Source organism: Catharus ustulatus, chromosome 5 (genome assembly GCF_009819885.2).
Source record: "Catharus ustulatus isolate bCatUst1 chromosome 5, bCatUst1.pri.v2, whole genome shotgun sequence".
Lineage (NCBI taxonomy): Eukaryota > Metazoa > Chordata > Aves > Passeriformes > Turdidae > Catharus > Catharus ustulatus.
In genome coordinates, this window is record NC_046225.1 from 36,088,939 (window position 1) to 36,112,773 (window position 23,835).

Sequence of the window (23,835 nt, forward strand, 5' to 3'; positions counted from 1 at the left end):
CACACCAGCAGTGCGGCTTATATTCCGTGCGGCTTGTATTCGTGAATTTACTGTAGGTTTTGGTTTGTTGTTTGTTTTTTTTTTTTTTTCATTTTTTAACAACTTAGTAATTGATAAGTTAGGTGGAAAACTTTAAATTGTATCAGGAATTTTGTAAAGAGTAAAATTCCAGATATCAGTGATTACTATCCCTTTTCGGATGAGCTGGTATGTGTATTTTAGTTTCTTAAATAGTAACTGTCAGAAGTAGCTAAGAAAATTCTAATTTTCAACACATACTGTATCAGTAAATTACACATGCTGTGCTTGTAGAAAGCAAATTAAATGTCTTTAAGAGCTACCTGGCAGATCTATCCTGCCAGCTACTGGGAGACACATATGCAGAAACAGGTATCTGGTTTGGTTGCCCAGGAGCTAGAGAGATATAAATACATGATGCACTCCAATTCTAATAAATTTTCATAATATAGGAAAAAATCATGCTGGCTTTTATTGTATAAATACCGAAGTTTAGAGAGAAATATTATCTAAAAGTACACATATAAAAAATGCATCTATACATAGAGAGTTGCTGACATGGAACTCAGTGAGAAGAGCCCCTGTCATACAGTGTGTTACAGTATGATAGTGACTGTTTCCCTTTTGGTACAGCTCTGGCATAGTTCTGAAGCAATAGTATTGAGTTAGAACTAGAACTCCATTGGAAGGTAGAGTTCGTGGAGGTGAGTAGTTGTTACCCCAAAGATACAGACATTTTCTGGCATTGTTATTGAATCTTAACTTAGAAAAATAGCTCAATCTTTTAAAGTTGTGTTTAAATCTGATTATTTTTCATTTAAAATACTCCTGTGCCTTCATTTCAGTGGTATGTTTTGTATATTTTCTGTAGAACTGCACCATCTGTTTCTCAAAGAGCAGGTCACTGATAAGATTGTGAAGGGGCGGGTCTGCTTTTGCTCAGGAATGACTTGAGACAGAAGGGAGCTCATTATTCTTCCATACCTGAGATAAATAGGACTCTCTTTCAAACAAAACTTGTTTCTCTTTTCTGCTTTCCATTTGCTCCTTTTATTAAGATCAGGAGGGACAGAATTGGGAATTTAAAAAAAGTTGTAGAAAACATCACTTAATCTTGGTCCTTTACCTGTGGTAATTTATTTCCATTTACTTTGTACACTGTGTTGTAAAACACTGGCAAAATTTCAGTGCTTTTGCATACTTTGTGGTAGGCATAACTCAGTAGGCTTCATTTCCTGTCCAAGGGCTTTGAGGCTTGAACAGTATTTCTCTACCTTTGGAGAACTTCCCCCTCCAAGAGAGGTAGTTTGGATAGAAGGGCTTCCATATGAACTTTTGTGTTTAAAGGTGCAGAAAGTTGATGATTAAACTGCAAACAGTAAAATACTTCCCGGAAGACGGACATTGTTTCTCTAAATAAGCTTTATAATGTAAGATAAAAGTAAATATCCTGGTACATATCCTAATACTGAGAATGAGGAGAGAAGTTAAGTGTGAAGGATTTATTGCATTCCTGAAAATGGCATCCGCAGCAGTGTTCTCTGCAATCCAGCAGCCATTTCTCATTGAGACTTTGAGAGCTGTGTAACCATTACCTACGTCCCCTCCTTGACTCCACTGTGTTCAGGCACTTGGAGTTACAGTTCCTGATGGGGGTTGTTATCAGTTTAATTCTCAGTCACAGACTGCTCTGTTTTCAAGACAGTGTGATACAAAGAGGTTATCAGGAAGAAAAAGCATTATGAAAATGGGATTAAAATATAAAGAAGCCTATTGTAATTGAAACCAAATGCATACCTCAAAATATGATTTCTGAAGTAGCTATTAAACTATGGTATATGTACTGGCACCCATAGTCATCCACCAAGAAACCTAATGTCTCATGTCTCTAGTCTTTGCTTTTAACATCTGTTTTCAAAGTTTCTTGCTATCCCTCAGCTCTGAAGGTCATCACCTTACTGAGCACATTCCTAGTGTCTGGTACCAAACCTGTGCATGAAGCTGCTTTTACAGGCAACACGGGTCAGAAACCTCACCTGTTGTAACTAATGTCTGTTTTCATTAACATCTTACCGCCTTATTGCTTACATTTTTTAACTGTTTTAGCATAGGTATGCTAAAAAATATATATCATCTGCATATATATTAGATCAATAAAGAGTATTAGATCATCTGAAAGTGTAATTTATTATATAATATTTAATATTTATAAATATTTCTTATTTTTAAAAAATCACAAATTCTAAAGCAGAACTTCTGAACATACTTCATGTTGTACTAGGTCAACTTTTCAGTGAGTTAATGAAATGTCTCAATATTCATTTTATACTAGTTGTGTTTTTGCTTTTTTTAATTACCTACCTTTACTGTTTACAGATTGAATTTGCTAAAAAAATTACTTTTAAATGTTCATTCTTATCTTGTTATAATTAATTATTTGGCAAAACAAAAAATTCCACATGAGAAAATAAGTTTATGCTCTATTGTTTAGACAAGCTTGATGTGTTCCCTGAAAGCATGTGTGCACTTTGAAATTACAAAACATATTTCAGCTAATTGGAAAGAGGATGTAATTACAATTAAATTAGTTTTTCTTGTAATCTTATCCAAAAACTAAACTCTTTTAATTCCCTTCTTTGTTTCCCTACTAATGAGGGCTTATGCCCTTTCATAATTCTGGCATCTGACCTCTCCTGTCTTTGTCACAACAGTGTTATCTTTCAGGGACCTACCTCTGTAGAACTTCCATCACTGATGGTGTCATTCCAAAGAAACGTTGGTGAATTGATATTCTTTCCTCTCCTTTTCTTCTTAATGACACATCTCTAGGATACCTCTCCTCAAGAAAATAATACGGCAGTGTCCGATGTTAAAAGAATAGCTCTGAGGCAGAGCACTTTCCTTTGCAGACAAGGATTGTGCACTTTTACAACTGGCACAAAAATTTGCACTAAGATGGTCTTCGTGGTTTTTTGCCCCATGAACTGATGTGATTAAAGTTGTGTTTGCATGTTATTTGTCAGGCAATGAAAGGCTTCATTTATCCATATTCTCAGCTGACCAAAAGCTGTTCAGCCAGAATCAGTACTGTCCTGGGTTAATAAACCCTTATTTACAGGCATGCATATTCCTGCAGCCTCAAGTCAAGCTTAGTGTGAGAGCTGAGCAGCCTTGTTCTTGCCTGTCACCCTTTTGTAGATGTACCCTGAATGTGGTCTCTTCTTCTGCCCAACGGGGTCAGCAGCAGTGCAGCAGCAATGCTGCAGTGACTTGCATTGACAGGGCCATAGATGGGCATTTGTGAGATGCTGCTGCCCGGGCGCAGCGCCACGGTTTGGCAAATGCAAATAAAAAGGTCTCAAGACATGACACTCCTACTTGCTTTCAGCACATGTTGGATAAACATAGGAGTGTTGGAGACAGCTTTTCTTCTATGTTCAACACCTCATTTACAGTGTTAAATCTCCCCCTTTTTTGTTTTTTTTTTGCAAATAGTCAGGCCAAAGATGTAAAATGAGGTGAAAGTAGTAATCTTACAGGGTTTTCTCTGTCTAGTCAGAGGTTACTTGAACTGTTTCTCATCAACTAAGAAAGTCAAATGTTGATGGGAACTAAAGTTGTGTTGTTTTAGCCAATTTAAATAAAGGCAACTGCTTAGTAATTTCACAAAAAATAGGAGAGTAAGTTTCAACCTACATTCTGTGGAGTGAGAAGTTGAACTGATAGAGATTTAGAGTCTCTGTTATCAACATTAAAAATTAATTATAAAATTTGCACAGTGAACTGTAACATTTAGATGTTCTTGTTGCTAATTTAACTAAAAAAGAAAAAGTTAATTTCCTTTTAAGTGCTGATATTTGTATTGTTAGTGAGACATTGCTAAAATTGAACCATCTTTACAACACCACCACCAAAGAAAGGCAACTGTTAAGTATAACTGATTTTTCAGTTTTCTGCCCTAAGACAGCTTGCTCCCTTTTTCTTATCTAAGCAATCTCCTTTGGTCTGAGATCATAAGCATAATTATTGTCAGAAAACATTTTCTTGGAAATGTAGATGATTGGAATATCAAAATTAATCTTCAAGTGGAAAATATGATGTTATTACCATTTCTAATTTTGTTGCTATCAACAAAAGTATATTGTTGTGCCAGAATCATGCATTTATATGCCATGCATTAGGCAGACTGCTTCTAAAATTTCTGCTTAGATGACCTAAATTATATCTAAACAATGACATACTTGTATACAATAAAGTATTTATATATTAAATATACAGAAAAGGTATATGTGAATATGCTGTAACTTTGTGGATATCTGGAGTATTGAGATAAAGTTACATTTTCCAGCTGAAAAACGACAATTTTTAAGCAAGTCAGTCTGATGTATTGTCACATGATAGACCACACAGTTCATTTTGAGCTTAATGTCTTTCAAACAACTATATTGAGACAAAAAAACAAACAAAAAAACCCCAAACCAGTTCTGATTTGCTTCACTGCTGAACATTTTACTTTTTTCTTTCCTTTTTTCCAAGTGTTTTGAGTGCTCCTGCATATTAATTTTTTTGTCTCTATTCTACCAGTAAATTTCTGCATTTCTAAATGAAATTCTTTCTTCCATTTGAGCTGATAGTACTGCAATGTCTCAGAACCATATAAAGTATCTACAACAATTTGTCTCAGCACCTACAGTTGAAAATAAAATTGGGGAGAAAAAGTGGACTAAAGACCTGGGGAAGTTCAGTTCACGGCTTCCCTAGGTTACAGATGTTTCTCAGAAGTCTTTACTCATCTACATACACGGATGATTCTAACACAGAAGTTAGTCCCTTGTCTCCAAATGCCTCATTTAAAGTATAGCTGCAATTAGGTCTGTCTGATTTGCCCACAGAGGGTACAGCAGAAATTTAGCTACAGCTGAAGTTGTTACTGGGTAAATATTTCAGTCTTAATATTGAAACAGTGCCATTGAATAAAAGCACAAGAAACAAAAACAAACCTTGTTAAGAGTGTCACTTCTATTACCTTTAATTCTGTTATCTGGATTGTTCCTTTAAAATGTCCTAAGTGCTTCAAATTGCCATATAATTTAGCTTTTTCAAGAATTTATGTTTCCGTTAAATTCTATTAGGTGTACCCTTTTTCCTTCATCTTGAGGATAAAAGTGGACTTTTGTATCAGTGTGTTAACTCTGAAGAAATGGTGCTATTCAACATATGTAAATGCTTTGAACTTTCCCTCTCTTTCAATTTTCCTGGACCACCGATCAGTGGGACTTTTACCTACTCTCCAGCCAGCACTGATGATGTATGATCATCTTTTTGTCTATTTTTCCTTCCCACAGGGACCCCAAAAAATTACAGCAGCTGCAGAACCAAATTCGTCTGGAGCAAGAAAGCGGACAGTGGTATCGTCACCAACAGCAACCTGATCATCAGCACCCTCCCTCTTCTCCTTCCTTTCCTCCTCCCCCCTCCTTCCAGGAGCTTGAGTCCAGCCAGACTGCCTCCTCTCCTGTGCCAATGAGTATTCTTAACTCTCATACTTCCCCAAACATGCAGTCTTCCAGCTCCTTCAACTATGCTCGGCCTAAGCAGTTCATTGCTGCCCAGAACATCAGCCCTGCTTCAGGTTATGTCACTCCATCTTCTGGGTCATCTACATCTAGCCTTCCTTCTCCTATGTCTCCAACTGCTTCTCAGAAACAGTTTGGGAGAGTGCCAGTTCCTCCCTTCTCTCAGCAGTTTGCTCCAGAAGGGGAATATGCCTGGTCTCCTTCTTCTCCATCCCCTCCACCCCCACCTCCACCTGTCTTTAGTCCAACAGCAACATATCCAGTGTGTGATTCCTTTCCACTTCCACCTCCTCCACCCCCTCCTCTTCCTTCGCTTTCCTCACCTTCCCACAGCCTGTCTCCAACTCCAAGATTTCCTAATTCCAGCCAGTCTCCAGCAGCTTTTCTGAGCTCCATGCTGCCATCCCAACCACCTCCCATTTCTGTCAACGCATTAGGCCTCCCGAAAGGAGTGACGCCTCCGTAAGTATCAGCTGTTGAGCTCCTTGATGTTCCGAAGATTGTAATAAACATTATTGCACATTTATATTGCACATTGCTTCATTTATAATTTTCTAGGGTCCTTTGCTGTTATCTGAGAGGGAGAGATGTGTGAATAAATTGCAAATGCTTCTGTGCTAGAGATGTGAGATAGTTTTTTAACCCCCACAGAAGTGAGATTCTGAAAGAGCCCTGCAGTAGGAACACAAAAGATGAGAAGCTGAACCTTTAAAGTGGAGTTTAAGAAAATACGAAAGCAGCAGCAAAAGTCTCTGCAGGCCCAGGGCAATGGAAGGAGATCCTAAAAAAACCCTTCTCGTGACCCTATAGTTTTTTGATGCTGAAAATACAAGGTATTAAAGTATATATCTGATAACAAAGTGTTCATATCTGTTCATTGGCTTTGGCTAGAGATTTTGTTCTGAGGAAGTTTGAGAAAGTGTTTAGGGAGGGATTTAGAATAGCAGTGCATAAAAACAAACAGAATCCCTATCCCTAACAACTCTGCACATTTATTTTCCCCTTTTGTCTTCTCTAAAGGCCAAAATAATACTTTGGAGTATGTCAGCTCTCATCATAGATCAATTTGTCTTTCCACTGGCACTAGACTCTCATTCCATCCTTAGAGAACAAAGAGACATGCTGAAGAACAAAAATGAGAATAGCTGTATCCAAGGCTTATTTATAACTTTGTCCAGAAGTTTGTCTAAACATATCTACAGTATCTAGGTGACTTGCTCAGCTACATACTGTTGCAGTGGGAACTTCTGTTATTTCAGTCCAAGATATGAAAAGGAAGAGAAGGAAGAAAGAGGACAGATATCAAAACAATAAGTCATGTATATGCTTTAAAAAGTATTTCTTTATCTTGAGTTGTGTCATACAGCTCATTATGGAGTCTGGCCATGAAACTTTTTTAGGAGAAAAATTAAGAAATAGTGCAGTTTGCCCTTGCAGTCATAATAGTTGTGATTTTCTGTCTTACTGTGTCCTGTGCACTGGCTGAATTTCACTATTGATACCGAGCACTGAAAATTGCATGACCAATTTACTGACAGCTTGACCAGTAAGCACAGCCCACCAAAGCCTGCTATTACCCTTGATTTTCCAAGAAAAGGCTCTAGTTCAGCTATACAGGTCTGACAAGGACTGGATTCTTTTTTGTGTTCACCTCTGTGTACTGTGAGAGTAATAGCAGCAGTTTGAGCCTCTGCTGTGTCCCTCTTTCCCTATTGTACTGTGCTTATGAATACATGTTCTCACTTGAAGCATTAGCTGCGTCATTCCCTTTGATCTTTGGACAGAGAAACTACTCTGCAAAGGTTCTTCCTCTTCCCCATGCCCCTCACTTCCCCAAGCACAGCAGCCAGTCTGGGTATGCACATGATGGTGTGTCTGTCCATATTCCTCCCTCCCCAACAAGGCAGCAACCTCGGGGTCTGAGCTGAGGATGAGGTAGTTGGCTGTTTTTCTGCATTCCCTCAGGAAATAAAGTCCAGATGGGAGCTGGATTGTGTTAACTATACTGAATGTATGTGTCTATAATTTATGTATATATATATGTGTGTGTATATATATACACAGTGAGCATTTGTCATCTGAATTATAACATTAAAACATGGTAAAATATGTACTGTGAGATGCAGAAAAGGCATAATCTATTGTTATGCATCTTTGATGCCAATTTTTCCCTGACTTCTCCTTTTTCACATTACTGTGTAGGTTAATGTCTGGTGTGTCTTGCTGAGTAAATCACTCTTTTTCCCGTAATTCTCATATCACTCCTGAGCAGTTTTCCCCCTGGCCTCCATTTCCCCCTCAATCTTAAGTGTCTTCTACTTTGTGCTCTAGCCTCAGTTCTTTTCTTGACCTTTTTCACTTATTGCTTCTTTTCCTTTGTCTTTTGCTCCATCCTCACAAGTCCGCTTCAGCACATTTATCTTTCTGAGACATAGTTTCTGAGCTTGACACAGTATTCCTTAACTTTAGTCTGTAGTCTCACCATTTTGCCATGATCTCCAAGATCAATTGGTTGAACATGATGATACTGCTTCCTGACAGTGTACTTTACAGACTGGGTGCAAGGAATAAATTGCAGCATTCAAAGTTTTGCTCAGCGGCTGAAATCCTAATCAAGGCACTTATCTTCAAAGACTTTGTCATTGCTAAATCTTGGCACAACTACAGATCTGCTCCTCAAGAGCAGAACTTGGTAGGCAATTGTGGTTTCATGTTGTGGTAGGAGAATAAAGAGTAAAGGTAGGAGAATAAAGGTAAAGTAATAAATATTGCAGGTGGAGGCAGTTATTTTTGGAAATGGTTAAAGGCAGCAGCAGTAAAGTTCTCTGTGTCTGTATATAAACCAGTGGTCTTTGTTACTCCTCATGGAGTCAAACCTTCCCTTCATCAGCTTTCTTTGGGCATTTCCTTTCCTGTGCATGTACCATGTTTGTTCTACTTAAGAGAAATCAATCCAAGGAGATGCAGGACAAAGCAAGAGGAGCTCAAAGTTTTGGCCCAGCCCCAGAGATATGACATCACTGGCATATGCAAAAACTGGTGCAATGGGTCCTGGTTCTGGTTCTGGTGTGCCATGATGGATAGTTACAAGGTCTTCGGGGTGATAGGCAGGGCAGGAGAGGCAGGGTGGTTGGCATTGTATGTGATGGATGGTCTGGAATGAATGGTGCTTACAGTTGACAATGGCATGGTCAAAAGCCTCTGGGTAAAGATTAAGGGACGAACAATTAAGGCAGATGTCATCAGGGGAGTCTACTGTAGACCTATCCAGAACGGTGATGCTGATGAGTTATTCTTTAAGGAACTAAAGGGACATCTCTAAATTAACCACTCTTGTCCTTACGGGGGACTTCAGCTTGACAAATGCTAACTGGGAATACCACACAGCTAATACAAGCAGATTCAGAAGGTTCCTAAACACCTGGATGATCACAACATGGTGCAGACACTAAGGGAGTCAACTAAGTAAGATGCCCTCCTTGATCTGCTGCTTGTTAACAGAGAGGATCTCATTACTGAAGTGGAAATTGGTGCTTGTCTTGGCCACAGCGACCACAAAGCAATTGGATTTTAAACTTCAAGGAACTAATGAGTAAGGTCCCCTGGGAAAATGTTTTTGATGGTGCTAGAGTCCATCAATGCTTGTGGCTTTTTAAGCACCGTGTCCTAAGGGCACAGGAGCAGGCAATTTCAAAGTGTTGGAAAAGCAGGGGGGGAAGAAGGCCAACTTGGCTAGGCAGGGATCTTTTTCTAGAGGTAAGGCAAAAAAAGTAAATGTTTGACCAGCAGAAGTAAGGTTAGATGACATGGGAGGACTAGAGAGATGTTGCTTGCTTCCAGGGGGAGAAAACTGTGAGACTCAATTAGAGCTGAAGCCAGCCAGTACTGTGTAGCACAATAAAAAGGACTTTTAAAAATACGTTAGTAGCAAAAGGCAGTCCAGAAATAACAGTGACCTGTTAAATTATGAGGATGTTCACCATATGAACAGAGACATAGACAAAGTGGAGGTGATTAATGCTCTCTTCAGTCTTCAGAACCATTCATGGACTGTGAGAGTCCCAGTGCCCTGAGCTGAAGGATGAGGATTCTGAGAATTATAAACTCAGAGTCAACTCTGAACTTGTGAAGGAATCACTGCTTCAGCTGGATCCCTGTAAGTCTATGGGGCCTAATGGGATTCATCCAAGACTCCTCAAAGAGCTGGCTGATGTCATTGCAAGACTCCTCTCAATGACTTTTTGAACTGTTTTGAGAATCTGGAGAGGTCCTACTTCACTCGATGCTTGCTAATGCTGTCCCAGTTTTCAAGAACAGCAGAAAGGAAACTAAAGGTTTGTCAGTCTCATGTCAGTACCTGGTAGAATTATAGAGAAGATTACTCTTGGAGTTATTGAAAAACACCTGAAGGATAATGCAGTCTTAGACCAGAATGGCTTCATCCGTCCTGTTTCACTAGCTTAATTTCCATGACAAAGATGACAAGGTAACCCACCTAGCTGATCAAAGGAAGCCTGTTTATGTAATCTCTTTGGACTTCGGTTGAGCTTTCAATATTGTCTTTCATGGTGTCCTTCTGGGCAAAATGCCTAGCATTCAGCTGGATCAACACATCCTATGATGGGTGTGCAACGGCTCACGGGTCAGGTACAAATAATTCCAGTAAGTGGTATTACATCAGGCTGGCAGACTGTCACTAGTGGGGTTCCACACAGCTCCACTGCAGGGCCAGTGCTCTTCAAGGTCTTCATAAATGACCTGGACACAGAACTTAAAAGAATACCAAGTAAGTTTGCTGGTGATACTAAACTGGGGGGAACTGTCAACTACCTTGAGGGCAAAGAGGCCCTACGGCGAAATCTTGACAAATTAGAGGGTTGAGCAATCACTCACTAACTGTATGAAGTTTGATGAAGAGAAGTGCTTGATTTTGCACCTGGGACATGGCAACCCTGGATATACAAGAGGACTGGGGGATGAGAGACTTGGGAGCAGCTGTTTGGAAAGGGACCTGGGACTCCTGATTGGTGGAAAGTTGAATTTGAGTCACTGTGCCCTGGCAGACAGGAGGGCCAGCCATGCCTTGACAGGCATCAGGCAGAGCATGGCCAGCCAGGCAAGGGAGGGGATTGCCCTGCTCTGCTCTGCACTAGGGCAACCTCACTGCTAGTGCTGGGGGCAGTTTTGGGTGCCACAACATAAAAAAGATATTAAGACATTAGAAGGAGTCAAGAGGAGGGCCAAAAAGATGTTGAAGGGCCTTGAGGGGAAGCCGTGTGAGGAGCAGCTGAGGTCACTTGGTCTGTTCAACCAGGAGTAAAGTAGACTGAGGGGAGACCTCAGTGCAGTCTGCAGCTTCCTCATGAGGGGAAGAGCAAGGGCAGACACTGATCTCTGCTCTCTGGTGACCAGTGGGAATGGACCAAAAGAAGTGGTCTGTAGCTGTGTCAGGGCAGTATTCTGGGTTGGATACTAGGACAAGAGTCTACACCCAGAGGGTGGTTGGGCACTGGAACAGGCTCCCCAGAGGAGAGGCCACAGCACCAAGTCTGACAGGGTTCAAGGAGTGTTTGGACAATGCTCTCAGGCACTCTTGGGGTGTCCTGTGTAGGGCCAGGAGTTGAACTCAGTTTTTCTTGTGGGTCCCTTCCAACTCAGGATATTCTACGATTCTGTAAAAATACTTCTAACCCTCTCAAATTCCTGTATTCTGTGGGTCCAGAAACAGTAAATACCACACTAATGTCTCAACATTTTCCTTGGTTTTGAACCCTGAGATTCTGTGGAAGTGACTGCATTAGCTAAAACCAGTTTGAACCAATGAATATTCTTTCCAGTTAAATTTGGGTAGATTTGGAAACATTGCACTGGGAGTTGTTAGTTTGTTTGGAATTGAGGTTTTGTGGTTTGGTTGTTTTGGACTTTTTAAACAGCATGTGGTCTTAGAGTTTTGCATGTATTATGGCAATACCTACTTGTGTATTTACTACATTTTATTTGGACATCTGAAACAACAGAAGACAGCTTTGTGTCGTTGATACCTACTAACTAATATTTAAATATTTTAAGCATTTATTTGCAACAATATGGTGAGTGTTTCCCTTGAATAAATTATATCTCAATTTTCCAGTAAGCTCAAGACACTGTAGTGACCAGCATTTTCAAGCTGTGGCTACAATGGCGTTAGCTGAATAAGCTGTGGAAATAACCTTTTTTTATTAATAGAGTGGTTTGGTAGACTTAGTGTCTTGCTAGAACATTGTGTTATTAAGCAGAAGAGAAGTGCTGGTGGAACTGCATAGCTAAGTAAGTGCTTAAGGGAATTATGAGCACTTGTCAGTAATTTCTGAAGTAAAACTTGGCTGGAGTAAGTTTGTTGAATACTGTTCTTAAAAATCTCTGGTTTTTCCCTTCTTTACCTAAAGAAAACTCTAGGGTGGCTGGATCTATTGTATTCAGATCAGCTTTTGGTTACAAAAGACTTTCAGGGAACAGAGTTAATGTGACAGAAACATGCAGTTTATGTATTTAGTTCACAGTTATGTTTGTAGAAGCTAGAAATGTATCTTCCCTGTTCCTAGAAAAAAGCTTAATAAGTTACATATGAAGGAACAGAAATAAGCATACCTAAAAGTTTCAGCTGGGCACATACATTGTATGTTTACATGAGCATTTGTGAAAGCACAAATAATCCCATGAGAAGGATTTGGTGACTATTTAGTGAATATTTGATTTTAAAGCATATAAAACCTACCACTAAAGGGTGTGGAATTACCCAAACTGGAAAAATGGGATCTCCTTCTAAGTAAAAAATATATATATTGTTAGCTATACATATATACAGTAATTTCACGATTATAAGGCACACCATTTTGACTAAAATTTTGATCCCACCCCGGAAATGTGGCTTACACTCAGGAGCGGGTAATATGTGAAAAAATTTCTGAAATTTCCAACCCCGAAAGTGGAAGCTGAGTGCCGAGCTGAGCACCTGCCAGTAATACCCGGGATTGCGCGATTGTTACAAATTGGTTACAGTAATTTCACGAATACAAGCCGCACCAATTTGACCAAAATTTTGGTGGAAACCCGGAAGTGCGGCCAATATTCCGGGGCGGCTAATACATTAACAAAATTCTAAAAGCTGCCAACACGGAAGTGAGAGCCCGCGGCAGCCCCAAGCCAAGCTGGAGCCCGGCCGGCCCCGGCAGAGGTGGGAAAGCCTGGCAGAGGCGGGGCCAGCAGTGTGGGGGCGGGCGGCAGAGCCTGAGCCAGCAGGGCGGGGCAGGGGGGGCGGCAGAGCCCGGGCCAGCAGGGCGGGGGAGCCCGGGAGAACTGGGGCTAGCAGTGCAGGGGAGCATGGCAGAAGCAGGAAGGCCGGCGGGTGGGGCTGCCTGGCAGCGGGGGAAGCCCAGCAGAATCGGGGCCAGCAGCGTGGGGGAGCCCGGCGGTGCGGGGGCCTGCAGTGCCGGCCAGGGCGAGGAAACGCGGCGGTGGTGCAGACGGGAGGGGGTGGCCGGCATGCCTGCCAGCGGCGGCAGTGCCTGGCCCGCCGGCAGGGCGAGGACGTGAACGCAGCGGCGACGCGGCCGGCATGCCTGCCAGCGGCGGCAGTGCCTGGCCCGCCGGCAGGGCGAGGACGTGAACGCAGCGGCGACGCGGCCGGCATGCCTGCCAGCGGCGGCAGTGCCTGGCCCGCCGGCAGGGCGAGGACGTGAACGCAGCGGCGACGCGGCTGGCATGCCTGCCAGCGGTGGCAGTGCCTGGCCCGCCGGCAGGGCGAGGACGTGAACGCAGCAGCGACGCGGCCGGCATGCCTGCCAACGGCGGCAGTGCCTGGCCCGCCGGCAGGGCGAGGACGTGAACGCAGCGGCGGGGCGGTGCTGACGGGAGAGGGGGGCCAGTGAACCCGGCGGCGGCTGCAGCACCACCCAGCCGGCCCCATCAGCAACCATGAGCGGGCCGAGCCTGCCTGGCCCCGCCCCGAGCCAGTAAAGCCCGCTATGCCGCGATCCTGTTACTAATTGGCCAATTTGTGAAAGCTGCGCACGGATTCTCGCGACGAACGAAAGTGCGGCTAATATTCAGGGTGCGGCTTATCTATTGACAAAGACAGCAACATTGTCGAGGCACCGGGGGTGCGGCTTATAATCCGTGCGGCTTGTATTCGTGAAACTACTGTACTCTGTTGTGCGGCGGGTGAGTGGGCTCCATGCCAACAGCACAGGGGGGGAGGTGGGGGGCTCCCTCCTGCCTGGCCCGGGGGAAGGCGGGGGGGCTCCGTGCCCACCTCCCAGCGGCGCTGCGGGAGCAGGCGGGGGGCTCCGTGCACTTTTGTTTGCGGCGAACTTTCACAAAGTTGTCATTTAGTAACAGAATCGCGGGATCGCCGGGGCTTACTGGCAGGTGCCGACCTTGGAAACATTATTTCCAAGTGGAAAAAGACACAGACCATAGCTGTGGCAGCGTACCCTGCAAGTTTTATTCACAATCCGAAAAAGACACGAACAATAGTGTGGTCATTTTGCGAGCACTCCCAACGGATCCACGTTGCCTTTAAACAGTTGCTCAGCCACACGGGTGAGCAGCTGAGCTCCAAGTGGAGCCGCTCCTCCGCGCCGGCACAGCCACCCTGCTCATCCGTGCAAGCACAGCCCGGCCCAGCCTGGCCCCTCCCCTCATCCGCGCCAGCCCAGCCCCCCCGCTCATCCACGCGAGCACAGCCCGGGCCAGCCCCTCCCCTGATCCACATGAGCACGGCCAGCCGGGCAGCCGCACAAGCCTGAAAACACTTTTAAAAGTACAGTAAATTCACGAATACAAGCCGCACTGAGTATAAGCCGCATGGCCAGGTGTTGGCAAACATTTCGTTTTTTGTCCATAAATAAGCCACACCCGAGTATAAGCCACTCTGTGTTCGCAGCGAGGACCCGCGTGCAACAAAGTTGCCAATTAGTAACAGAACGGCAACAGGGCGGGGTTTACTGGCTCAGCTCGGGCCATGAGGGTTCCGGGCTGCCGACAGGGCTGGGTGGGCCAGCTCGGCGCTGCCGCTTGGTGGGGATGCTCGGGGCCGGCCGCCGCCACTGCTGGGCTTGGTCACCCCGGCCCGGCGCTGCCCCACGGCGGCAGGGGGGGCACAGAGCCCGCCGGCACCTGCGGCGGCCATGGGAGCCGGGGATGTAGCCTGCCTGCTCCTGCGGCGGCGGCGGCACGCGGGGACGGGAGCACCTCAAGCCGCGGGGCCAAGCGGAGAGAGCTGCCCGCCTTCCCCGAGCCGCAGGACCAAGCGGAGAGAGCTGTCCCTGCCTTCCCCGAGCCGCAGGGCCAAGCGGAGAGAGCTGTCCCTGCTTCCCCCGAGCTGCAGGGCCAAGCAGGAGGGAGCTGCCCCGCCTTCCCCACCCCCTGTGCTGCCCGCACAGAGCAGCTCCACCTGCCGCGCAACAGAGTATCAATTTGTAACAACTGCGTAAATGCAGGGTTTTACTGGCAGGAGCTCGACTTTGCAGTTTGCACTGACTTGGTTTGCACTCCCAGGGTTGAAAATGTCAGAAAATTATTCACATATTGGCCGCACGTGAATATTAGCCGCTTTCACAGTATGAGAGCAAAATTTTGGTCAAAACAGTGTGGCTTGTATTCGTGAAATTACTGTACAGAGAAATATCACACACTTATATCAAACTGCCGAGGTAACTCGTTGAGGTAACTCACCCCGATAACACCCCCCGCCTCTCAGTAATGCCACCATCCACAGGCAGGCAATAAGCTGTTCTCTGATTGGTTCATTGTCGGAACAACGGGAAACCATGGATTTCAAACCATTTTTGCTCAGGACAGGACCGGCATGGTACCGGGTAAGGGCAGATATCACATTTTTGTTAATATATTAGCCCCCCCAGATTACTAGCTGCACTTCCAGGTTTCCACCAAAACTTTGTTCAAAATGGTGCAGCTTGTAATCATGAAATTACTGTAATGATTTTCCTTAAAGCAGAGCTTTTCTTAAAGTAGATATCTTCAGTAATACCTTAGTTAAAAACAGGAAAAGACTGACTGTATGGAACTGGTGAGAGTACATGAATATCAATTTACTACTTTCTGGAAAAGGATGAAAAATGGAAAAGGAAGCATTGTTTGAATGTAAGATTATCCAAATTACCTTGTAAAAGGTAATTAAATAAGCTACTTCTACACAAAAGTGAGCTGCTCTCTCAGTGACCTTTAGAACATTAAATCCAAATCATAAAGGAGATTATGTGGGAATCACAAGAAAAACAATATCAGAAAGAGATTTCACTTTTTTTCCCTTTGAATCAGAACTGCTGGTCTGTTCTTGTAGCTTGTACTGTGACTTGACCATTGCATTCTGTCTCAAATGGAATTGAAACAAGTATTTTAGTAATCATTATGTTTCTTTAATCAACTGGCAGTGATGATGACCCCTCTGAGGAAAAAATATACTTTTCTATCTTTTTATCTTACAGCCTTCTACACTCTCCCATCACGAATGCCAGCTTTCACTTTAGAGTAAGCTGCACTGCTGTCCTATGTAGACAGGACTTACACTTTTCCTGTTTCTGTAAGTTATTCCTGTCACAATTGTAAAAAACGGAGGTTATCTGCGATATTATTGATGTGAAAATCATATGTAGGAGGAAGTACCTTGATGAAGAACTCCAACATCAAACTGAGAAGACAGGTCAGGGTGTTTCCTTGCTTCTGAGAGACTTCATATCTCTTTTCTGCCTATTCAGTCATATCTGGAGGTATTCACAGATAACATATTGGGGAAAACATATCTAAAGACAAGTATTGCTGTAAATAGAAAAATTCTAGAAAATATCAGGGCTTGCATTCATTCTCAACCTCCAATTTTCTCAAGCTATTGCACCTGTCCATTAAACCAATTTTTTTTTTTCATTTTCTTGAAAATTTTCTTTTCCCATAGCTTGGATACTACTTATGGCTGTTATAACAACATAAGGGTTTCAACTGTGACATTAGACCAATTCTTGTTGGCTGTGCTAAGAAACAGCTCATATTGGAGGATTTGTTTTTGCACAGTTTTTGCACTTTTTGATTAGGCATGTGCACATGATTATCGCAAAATGAATATCCATATCAGCTTTTCTGAAATATGATAAATTCGTGTTTGTTCCACTTGAACTTAGAAATCCAGGTTGTGCTTCAGATCTAACCAATTAAACCTGTGCAAAAGTAGAGATCAAGGATGTAACATGGAGACACACAGACATTAGCCAAAATAACAGTATCCTGACAATCATTGCATCTGGAAGTATTAATTTTCAGGATATTTTTATCCAGTTCTTTTCAAAATGGTATTTGCAGATACTAAAGAATATTGAACGTGGCAGTGAACTACACTAAGAGAATTAGTACATGTATTTCCCTGTTGAAAAGACAGAGAGGTTGTTCACAGCACAGCTTTGATGAGTTTTGGTCTGCAGGTTTTCCTTTTCAGAGGACTTAATTTTATAACTTCTTTATTTTAAACAGATCTGAATGTCAGAAAAACATCTGTGAATGTGAAAGCTGGGTACGATGCTTGATAGTTGTGGAGACCTTAATCAGTAACACCACATTGACTGGAATTGGTTCATGTTTTGGATGTAATACCTTTTCCCAGTCTAGTGTAGCTTTTCTTCACGTGCTTCTCACAGTTACTTGCTCTTCTAAAGATTTCAAGACTATAAGGATTGTGCCAGCCTTTTCTACATTCAATTGGTGCTTTATTTATTTCTTCTTAACCATCAGTTCTAGCATACTGCTGGTAACAATCAGATAAGATTACAGATTACAAAATAGGCATTTGATTTTTAATTTGATTTTGAAATATATGCACATCTTTTGAAAGGCAAATGGTGCTTATGTATCTATGGTAACCGATGCAGCATGAGGCAGAGAGATAGCTTGCTCTATCTCTAGGAGGGAAATCTCTACATCTAGAAGGGGAAGGAGGTGAACAGGGGAATGAAAAAGTAGAAATTCTTCTTTTCATGAATAAAAATACCTTTTTAAATGTAAGCTTTAGAGAAAAAAAATTGGTGGTAGTCATACAATTTGTTGGTGAGTTGTACTCTTTGTTATCTAATCATTAAGAGGGATCAAATATGTTCAGAAATACATATTATTCATGTAAGTCTTAACCCTACCCAATGCTGAGACATGTTTTATTTTTTTTCAACTACAGTTTCAGAACACTGGGTGATAGAAATAATTGCACTTTTGTTATATTTGTTCATTTACTGGAAGTCATCCTTAGTCAGGTCTGTTCCTCAGGCATTCAGATGCATGTAACATCCATTACTGGACAGAGCTGAAGCTCCTGGTCTCCACAGCACGTATGACAAGATCAGACTAAACCAATTTTATTATGCAGATGCAGCTTCAAAGTCTGTGACCTGTTACAGTGCTTGTAGCAACTTTGCTTTTACTGTAAATAAAAAATGTGTGAAGTGAGCAGGAATTAGCTGTATTTTTGGAAGGCTTTAGTTTTAAAGGGAAAAAAAAATCAAGTTACTGTTCATTACCTCAGAACCAGAGAATTAATTTGGATTTCTGTGAAACCAAGCCATATTGGCTGCAAACACGAATTTGTTCTTGGAAGGATAACAACAGCCAGCCTGTTGCCCTTGTTTACACTGTAAAAGGTACATAGGAAAAGAGGGAATTGCATCCAGCATGCACTCCATGTAATTAAAACATTAAAAGTACTGCTGGTTTGGCCCTTTTTCTAAACAAATGTCAAGGCAAATATTCAAAACTAAGGAGAGCCAAGCTGAGGCTGCAAAAATCTTTGTTGTCAAAAATCTCTGTGTGAATTAAGATGACAGTTTTGGCAATTTCACTGCACTCTTTCTGACCAAAAGAATTCAGACAATTGTGCTTTTATCTATTCCTGGATTCAGGCCCCCACTGACTTAGGTGATGCGTATTTCAGAGGTGCTTAAAATCCATGTGAGTTGCAGCCTACTTCTCAAGGCTGTTAGTTTTTCTGCATTTTTGTGGTGGTGGTTGTGTGCTTCAGACTGATATTGTCAATAGCCTGAAATATGCTTTCTCCTGCCAGCTCAATGCAGTAAATCTGAATTTTGCATTGGGCAAAGAATGAACATATGAATACATAAATGAATTGGCAAATTTTTATGTTTGATATTATCCCTGAGAGAGGACAGAAAGAAAACTCATGCGTCACTGTGGACACAAATCTTTGGAGCTAAATGTAAATGCAGCCAGAAATGGGCATGTAAGGATGGTGGAAAATATTTGCAAAAGAAGCTGAAGAAAGTTAGCTGCCAGGCTGTCTTGCCATGTAAACAATTACTCAGGCTGAAAGGATCTGTGCTTTGGAAGATAGATTTACTAAAGTCCTTCTATTTGTTATCATTGCTTTGTAGACATGTTGAAATTTATCCCAAGAATGTATGTCTTAAGAGTTAACTTGCTGTGGGGGCATGTATGTATGCACGTATGTATATAAATATATATATATGTATTTGGACAGTTTTTAAACTGTATATATTTAGAGAAAGAGATTCGGAAGAGAGGGTGGAAACAGAGCATCTGCAGCAAGAACTATGTTTCCTTATGCATTGCTTTGGTTTTCTGTCCCAATTTAAAATATTATCAAAAGAAGAAGAGAGAAGCTCTCTAAAGGTGTTTGAAGAAATTTTGACTGGTGCTCACATTTATAGTTAATTTTTTTAACCACTTCCTTGATTAAATACTTAATAAAGGGAAGATAATCGACTTTCAGGCAAATTGACTTGACTAGGTCTTGGGTGACACTTCCACAGTGACTGTGCAGAGGTCAGGATTATCTTACAGAAAACCAGAGATCTGGAAGGTTGCTAAGGATTCTGCCTCTCCTGTTAAAAGTTACCCAGGGATCCCCAGGTCATTGCTTTCATATTTGGATACTGTGTTCTTAAATAAAATTCCTTTGTAGCTTGGCTGCATAGCTTGCTCCACGGTTTAAATGTCACTGTTACAGGGTGAAGAAAGGAGAGCTCTACATTGTTTGTGTCTAAGCCAGGCTTGTTCTTCTTCAAGTTATTGTTATTTATCATCCTCAAAGGATATGAAGAATGATCAAATACCAGCTATTTTCTGATGTCAGCTGTTATCTGATTTCTGACATTTAATTTGATTTGCCTATCTTAATTGTCCTAATTTCCTGACTAAATAAAAATTTTTGCCTCTCTATGTATGATATAGTTTGTCAAAAAAGCTATGCTTTTAAAACCATGTGGTAGTTTTCTTGTTCTAAAACTTTCCAGCTTGTGGTATTTTTCTTTAAGTGCAGTGGTAAAACCGGATTCAGTGTCTAATAGCAAGGAATAAAGGAAAACAGCTCAGTTTCATGTTTTATGCTGACATGTCCTGGAATTGTATTTCTTTCCTTTTTGAAATAACAGTGTTATTTTCCAAGTTTTAATCTCACAGATTCTCAAGAGATGCTTAACATGTTAATGCTACTTTTCCATTAGCATTGCTGTCATGCTTTGAGCATTTTCCTGAGTCTCGTCATTGGAATACCTCTAGACAAATCACGAAGACTATTGTAAGTGACAGTTGTTACCTGCAAATGAATTGCAGCCTCTGCAAGTTCAGTGTCATCAGCCAGTATGAGAAATGTGTTTCTCTATTTCACTTTTCCAAATAAGGCCAAAATCTTAAGTGCTCAATTTAGTACACAGAGCTGTTTGAAATACCTCATTGGAGTATATGATTTCAGTTTGATAGAAAAAGAAATCACTGGTTCTCTCTGAACAGCTTTTTCAGACTGAATAGCTTTACACAGACATATCATAGAAATTTTAGCCAGACTCTGTTTTCCTGATTTACTAGGGAACTTACTGTAGCTCCTGAACTAACTCAGAAGCCATAAACTGAAGTGTATTAAAGTTATTTCTCGTTGCCTGTCTGCATGCCCTTCAGCCTAGCAGAGAGATAAAAATGAGATTTTATATGATTCAATTTTCATTTTCTTATTATCCTACATTGTTTAGGAATGGACTTGATATTGTTTTTCTGTGTTTAGTATAGATGTTGAACTTATCAACTTGTAATTCTGTGGGTACTCATTCCCCCGTGAAAAATGTGTGTATTTACTTAGTGGATTTTTGTTTTCAGAGATAATCAATAATGCTTCAGAAATCCACTTTCAAGCACGTAGCTCATCCTTATTTTCATACTCTGTTGTGACTTACTTGGGTGAGCAGTACATTTCACCTTTACAGCCTGTTGAGTCCCAAGCAGAATCAGGCCTTTTTCTGGTAAAACTTTGTTTATCAGTCCAAGTATGAAATTTGTGAGAATGAGAAATGAAAGCTGTTTTTTAATGTATCACTTGGAATTTTCAAGGGAGGATGCATGTCTCCTGCACTAGGTAAAGTTAAAGCTGGCTCAGGGTAAAGCCAAAGGTGAAGCCAAACTTGAAATTTGCTGCCTTGAAGTTGGCTGATTTTTTGGGGGTTTGGTTTGGTTTGGTGGTGTTGTTAGTTTGGGGGTTTTAATTTTTTTGGGGGGGGAGGGTTGGTAGTCTAAAAAGTGAAAAAAATGGCAATGCTAGCCTAGATAATTATGGGCTGGAAGGTGAAAGGAAAGACTGTAAGGGGAGAAACAGATGACACCTGTGGACTAGCCTTCCAGCAGATGGTCTAGCCTTCCTGAGAGACTCTCTTCTGATCCCCTCTTCCCACCTTCTCCTGTCCATTTTCCTTCCATATCTTCCTTTACAATTGCTGTGCCAAATTTCTGGAGTTACTGAGGCATCTCTTTCTTGAAGAGACCTTATCCCTTCCTCTTAACATTCTCTTGTCTCCCTGTAGATGGGATAGGTTCCCCAAAACAGAGTGGAGGAGACTTGCATTCTTATTTGTGACTAAGACCCCCAGCTGAAAGCTGAAGGAATTATTCTACTTGGAGATCACCAGCTAACAAACCAATATTCCTAGGGCAAGGCATGTAGTTCTCTGTCTCTTTGTGAAATTATGCAAATGTCTGCTCTTCTGCTGTGATTTGAAGTAAAAAGACAGTTCTTTATGGAAGAACTTCACTGTTTTCGCATTTTGCATTTACTTACAGCAACAGAATATGAAATGTTTAATTAGGAAGGTTTCCAACTATTGTCTTCTCTGTCTATTCAGTTAATTCCTTTTTGGTTTTTGACAGTATATGTGTAATTTTTTCATTTTTTCTAATGCTAGAAATTACCATTAGAAAGCACTTGCTGAAGAATGAAGTCTCTCTAACCATAGAAATGTAGAATTGAATAATATCAAAGAAAATTTCTTATCTCTGTATGATTCTTGTTTAGAATATTGGCACTGGTAATTAAATTATTAAGTTGTGTATTGGAAAAAAATTACCAATTACATGCTAGTCTGATTTTTTTTCTATCTCTCTCATCTGACTTTGTCTAATTTATCTGATTTAATCCTGTGTTTTCTGTGTCATTCCCATGTAATGGGCTGAGCCCTATTTACTCAACAAAGTTATAAAAACCCTTTAAAGTAATATTGAATCAATTATCAGTGGTTTAAACTGTCATGTGTGAGTTCTCTAGAGAAACAGTGTGCTACAAATTTCAAATACAATAGCAATGCTGATTTCTTCACACTTGTGTTAAGAATAGCTGATCTCCAGCAGAAAACACCCTTGTTGGGCATTTCCAACAATAAACCCATCATAACATTACTGAAAAGTGTTAAATATTAATGTAGTCTGGAAAAATAAAATCTCCTGTACTGTTAAAGAAAATGGGAGTGAAAATTGCTGAAAGTGCAATCCTAACCCATAGGCTGGTAAGAGGAATAAATTGTGAATGTGAACTGCTAAATGGTTGCTATTGCACTGGGAGATCTTGCTGCTGAGAACTGCTTCACAAGGATGGTTTTTCCTTTTGCCAATGTGACCCAGACGCTGTGAATAACTCTTCTTTGAGCAACAACATTTATAGGTTGCCTTATGGGTATGTGTTCACAGAGATATGAAGAATAAACACGAAGTTATGCACTGTGTATTGCAAAGTTACTGCAAGCAATTAGTTAATAAATAACATAAGAAATTAATAATTAACTGCCTCGTCTTACGTCTTCCTGATCTTTATTCATCTGGTACTCCATAGGAACTGAGTTTATCTTCCTTCCCCACTTATATAGTCATGCTTTCTCTTTCATGTTTCCTCCCATTTTGCTTTATTGCCACTGCTCATCGGTTTCATCTGAGTGTGTGGTGTTTACAGCCGTTGCCAAGCAATCCTGAGGGCTCTTTTAACTAAAGCACAAATAAAGGATAGTTTCATCTTTGTCCTTAAACTAACCCTTTAGTCGTTAGTGTGAATTAGTAAGGACACTATAGTAAATAAGATAGACCTCTAATTTCAAAGACACGGTGTTGTTTTCTTCATTAATAGTAGTGATTCCAGATACATTCCTAAAGACTAGTGACTTCAGGACAGCTCATGATTTTTTTGGTACTGTTTTGCAGGGGATTTCCCAAGAAAACGGGAAGAACTGCTAGGATAGCATCAGATGAAGAGATTCAGGGGTCAAAAGATGCTGTAATTCAGGATCTGGAGAGAAAACTTCGCTTCAAAGAAGACCTTTTGAACAATGGGCAACCGGTATAAAAACATAAAATACCCTTTTTTATTGGGGAATGGGAGTGGGTGGGAGTGGGCATCACTGGTAGTTTCTAAGATATGCTGCATATAAAATAATTGTTGTAGATTGCTTTTTATGTATTTATAATTTTAGTTGAATTTTCAAAACTGCATTTCCAAAAGGAATGATAGTGTACATTTTGTTCTGTCATTCCTTGTCCTATTTGACAACTTTATGTGAAGTTAACAAAGCAATGGAGTTTGCAAAAATTGTGAATTTGTGTAAGAAGCCTGCACAGTCTGTACCTTCAGGACTTTTTGAGCCACAAGGGCCATTTGCTTTCAACTGTTCATTACTGAATGTATGTACATGCATAGCTCTTTTTCAGTCCAAGCTCATTCTACCTTGTGCCCAGCCACTGGACGGTGGGGGAAGCAGTAGAGGCTAACTGGACATCCGAGGAGGATAAGGCAGTTCATCATGAAAAACAACAATGATCAGGCATCATTAGGTTCTGCAACTGGGAGGCTCCTTTTGACCAATAGAATTTTGACCAGTAGAATAGAAATAACCTATAGTTCTAACTTACAGAAGAGTTAATGACCTGC

General features: G+C 41.3%; 1 protein-coding gene across 11 annotated transcripts in view; it reads left to right on the forward strand.

The window, feature by feature from the left end:
• Positions 1 to 23,835, forward strand: part of PALLD (palladin, cytoskeletal associated protein) — a 202,126-nt gene that overhangs the window by 154,146 nt on the left and 24,145 nt on the right. For 6 of the 11 annotated variants that reach the window (XM_033060250.1, XM_033060254.2, XM_033060253.1 and 3 more), the window contains 2 exons: positions 5,364 to 6,056; positions 23,112 to 23,247. In XM_033060250.1, the coding sequence (XP_032916141.1) occupies positions 5,364 to 6,056; positions 23,112 to 23,247 (829 nt within the window). The remainder of the gene's footprint in view (positions 1 to 5,363; positions 6,057 to 23,111; positions 23,248 to 23,835) is intronic. The other 5 variants (XM_033060256.1, XM_033060257.1, XM_033060261.1 and 2 more) reach the window with 2 other exon arrangements.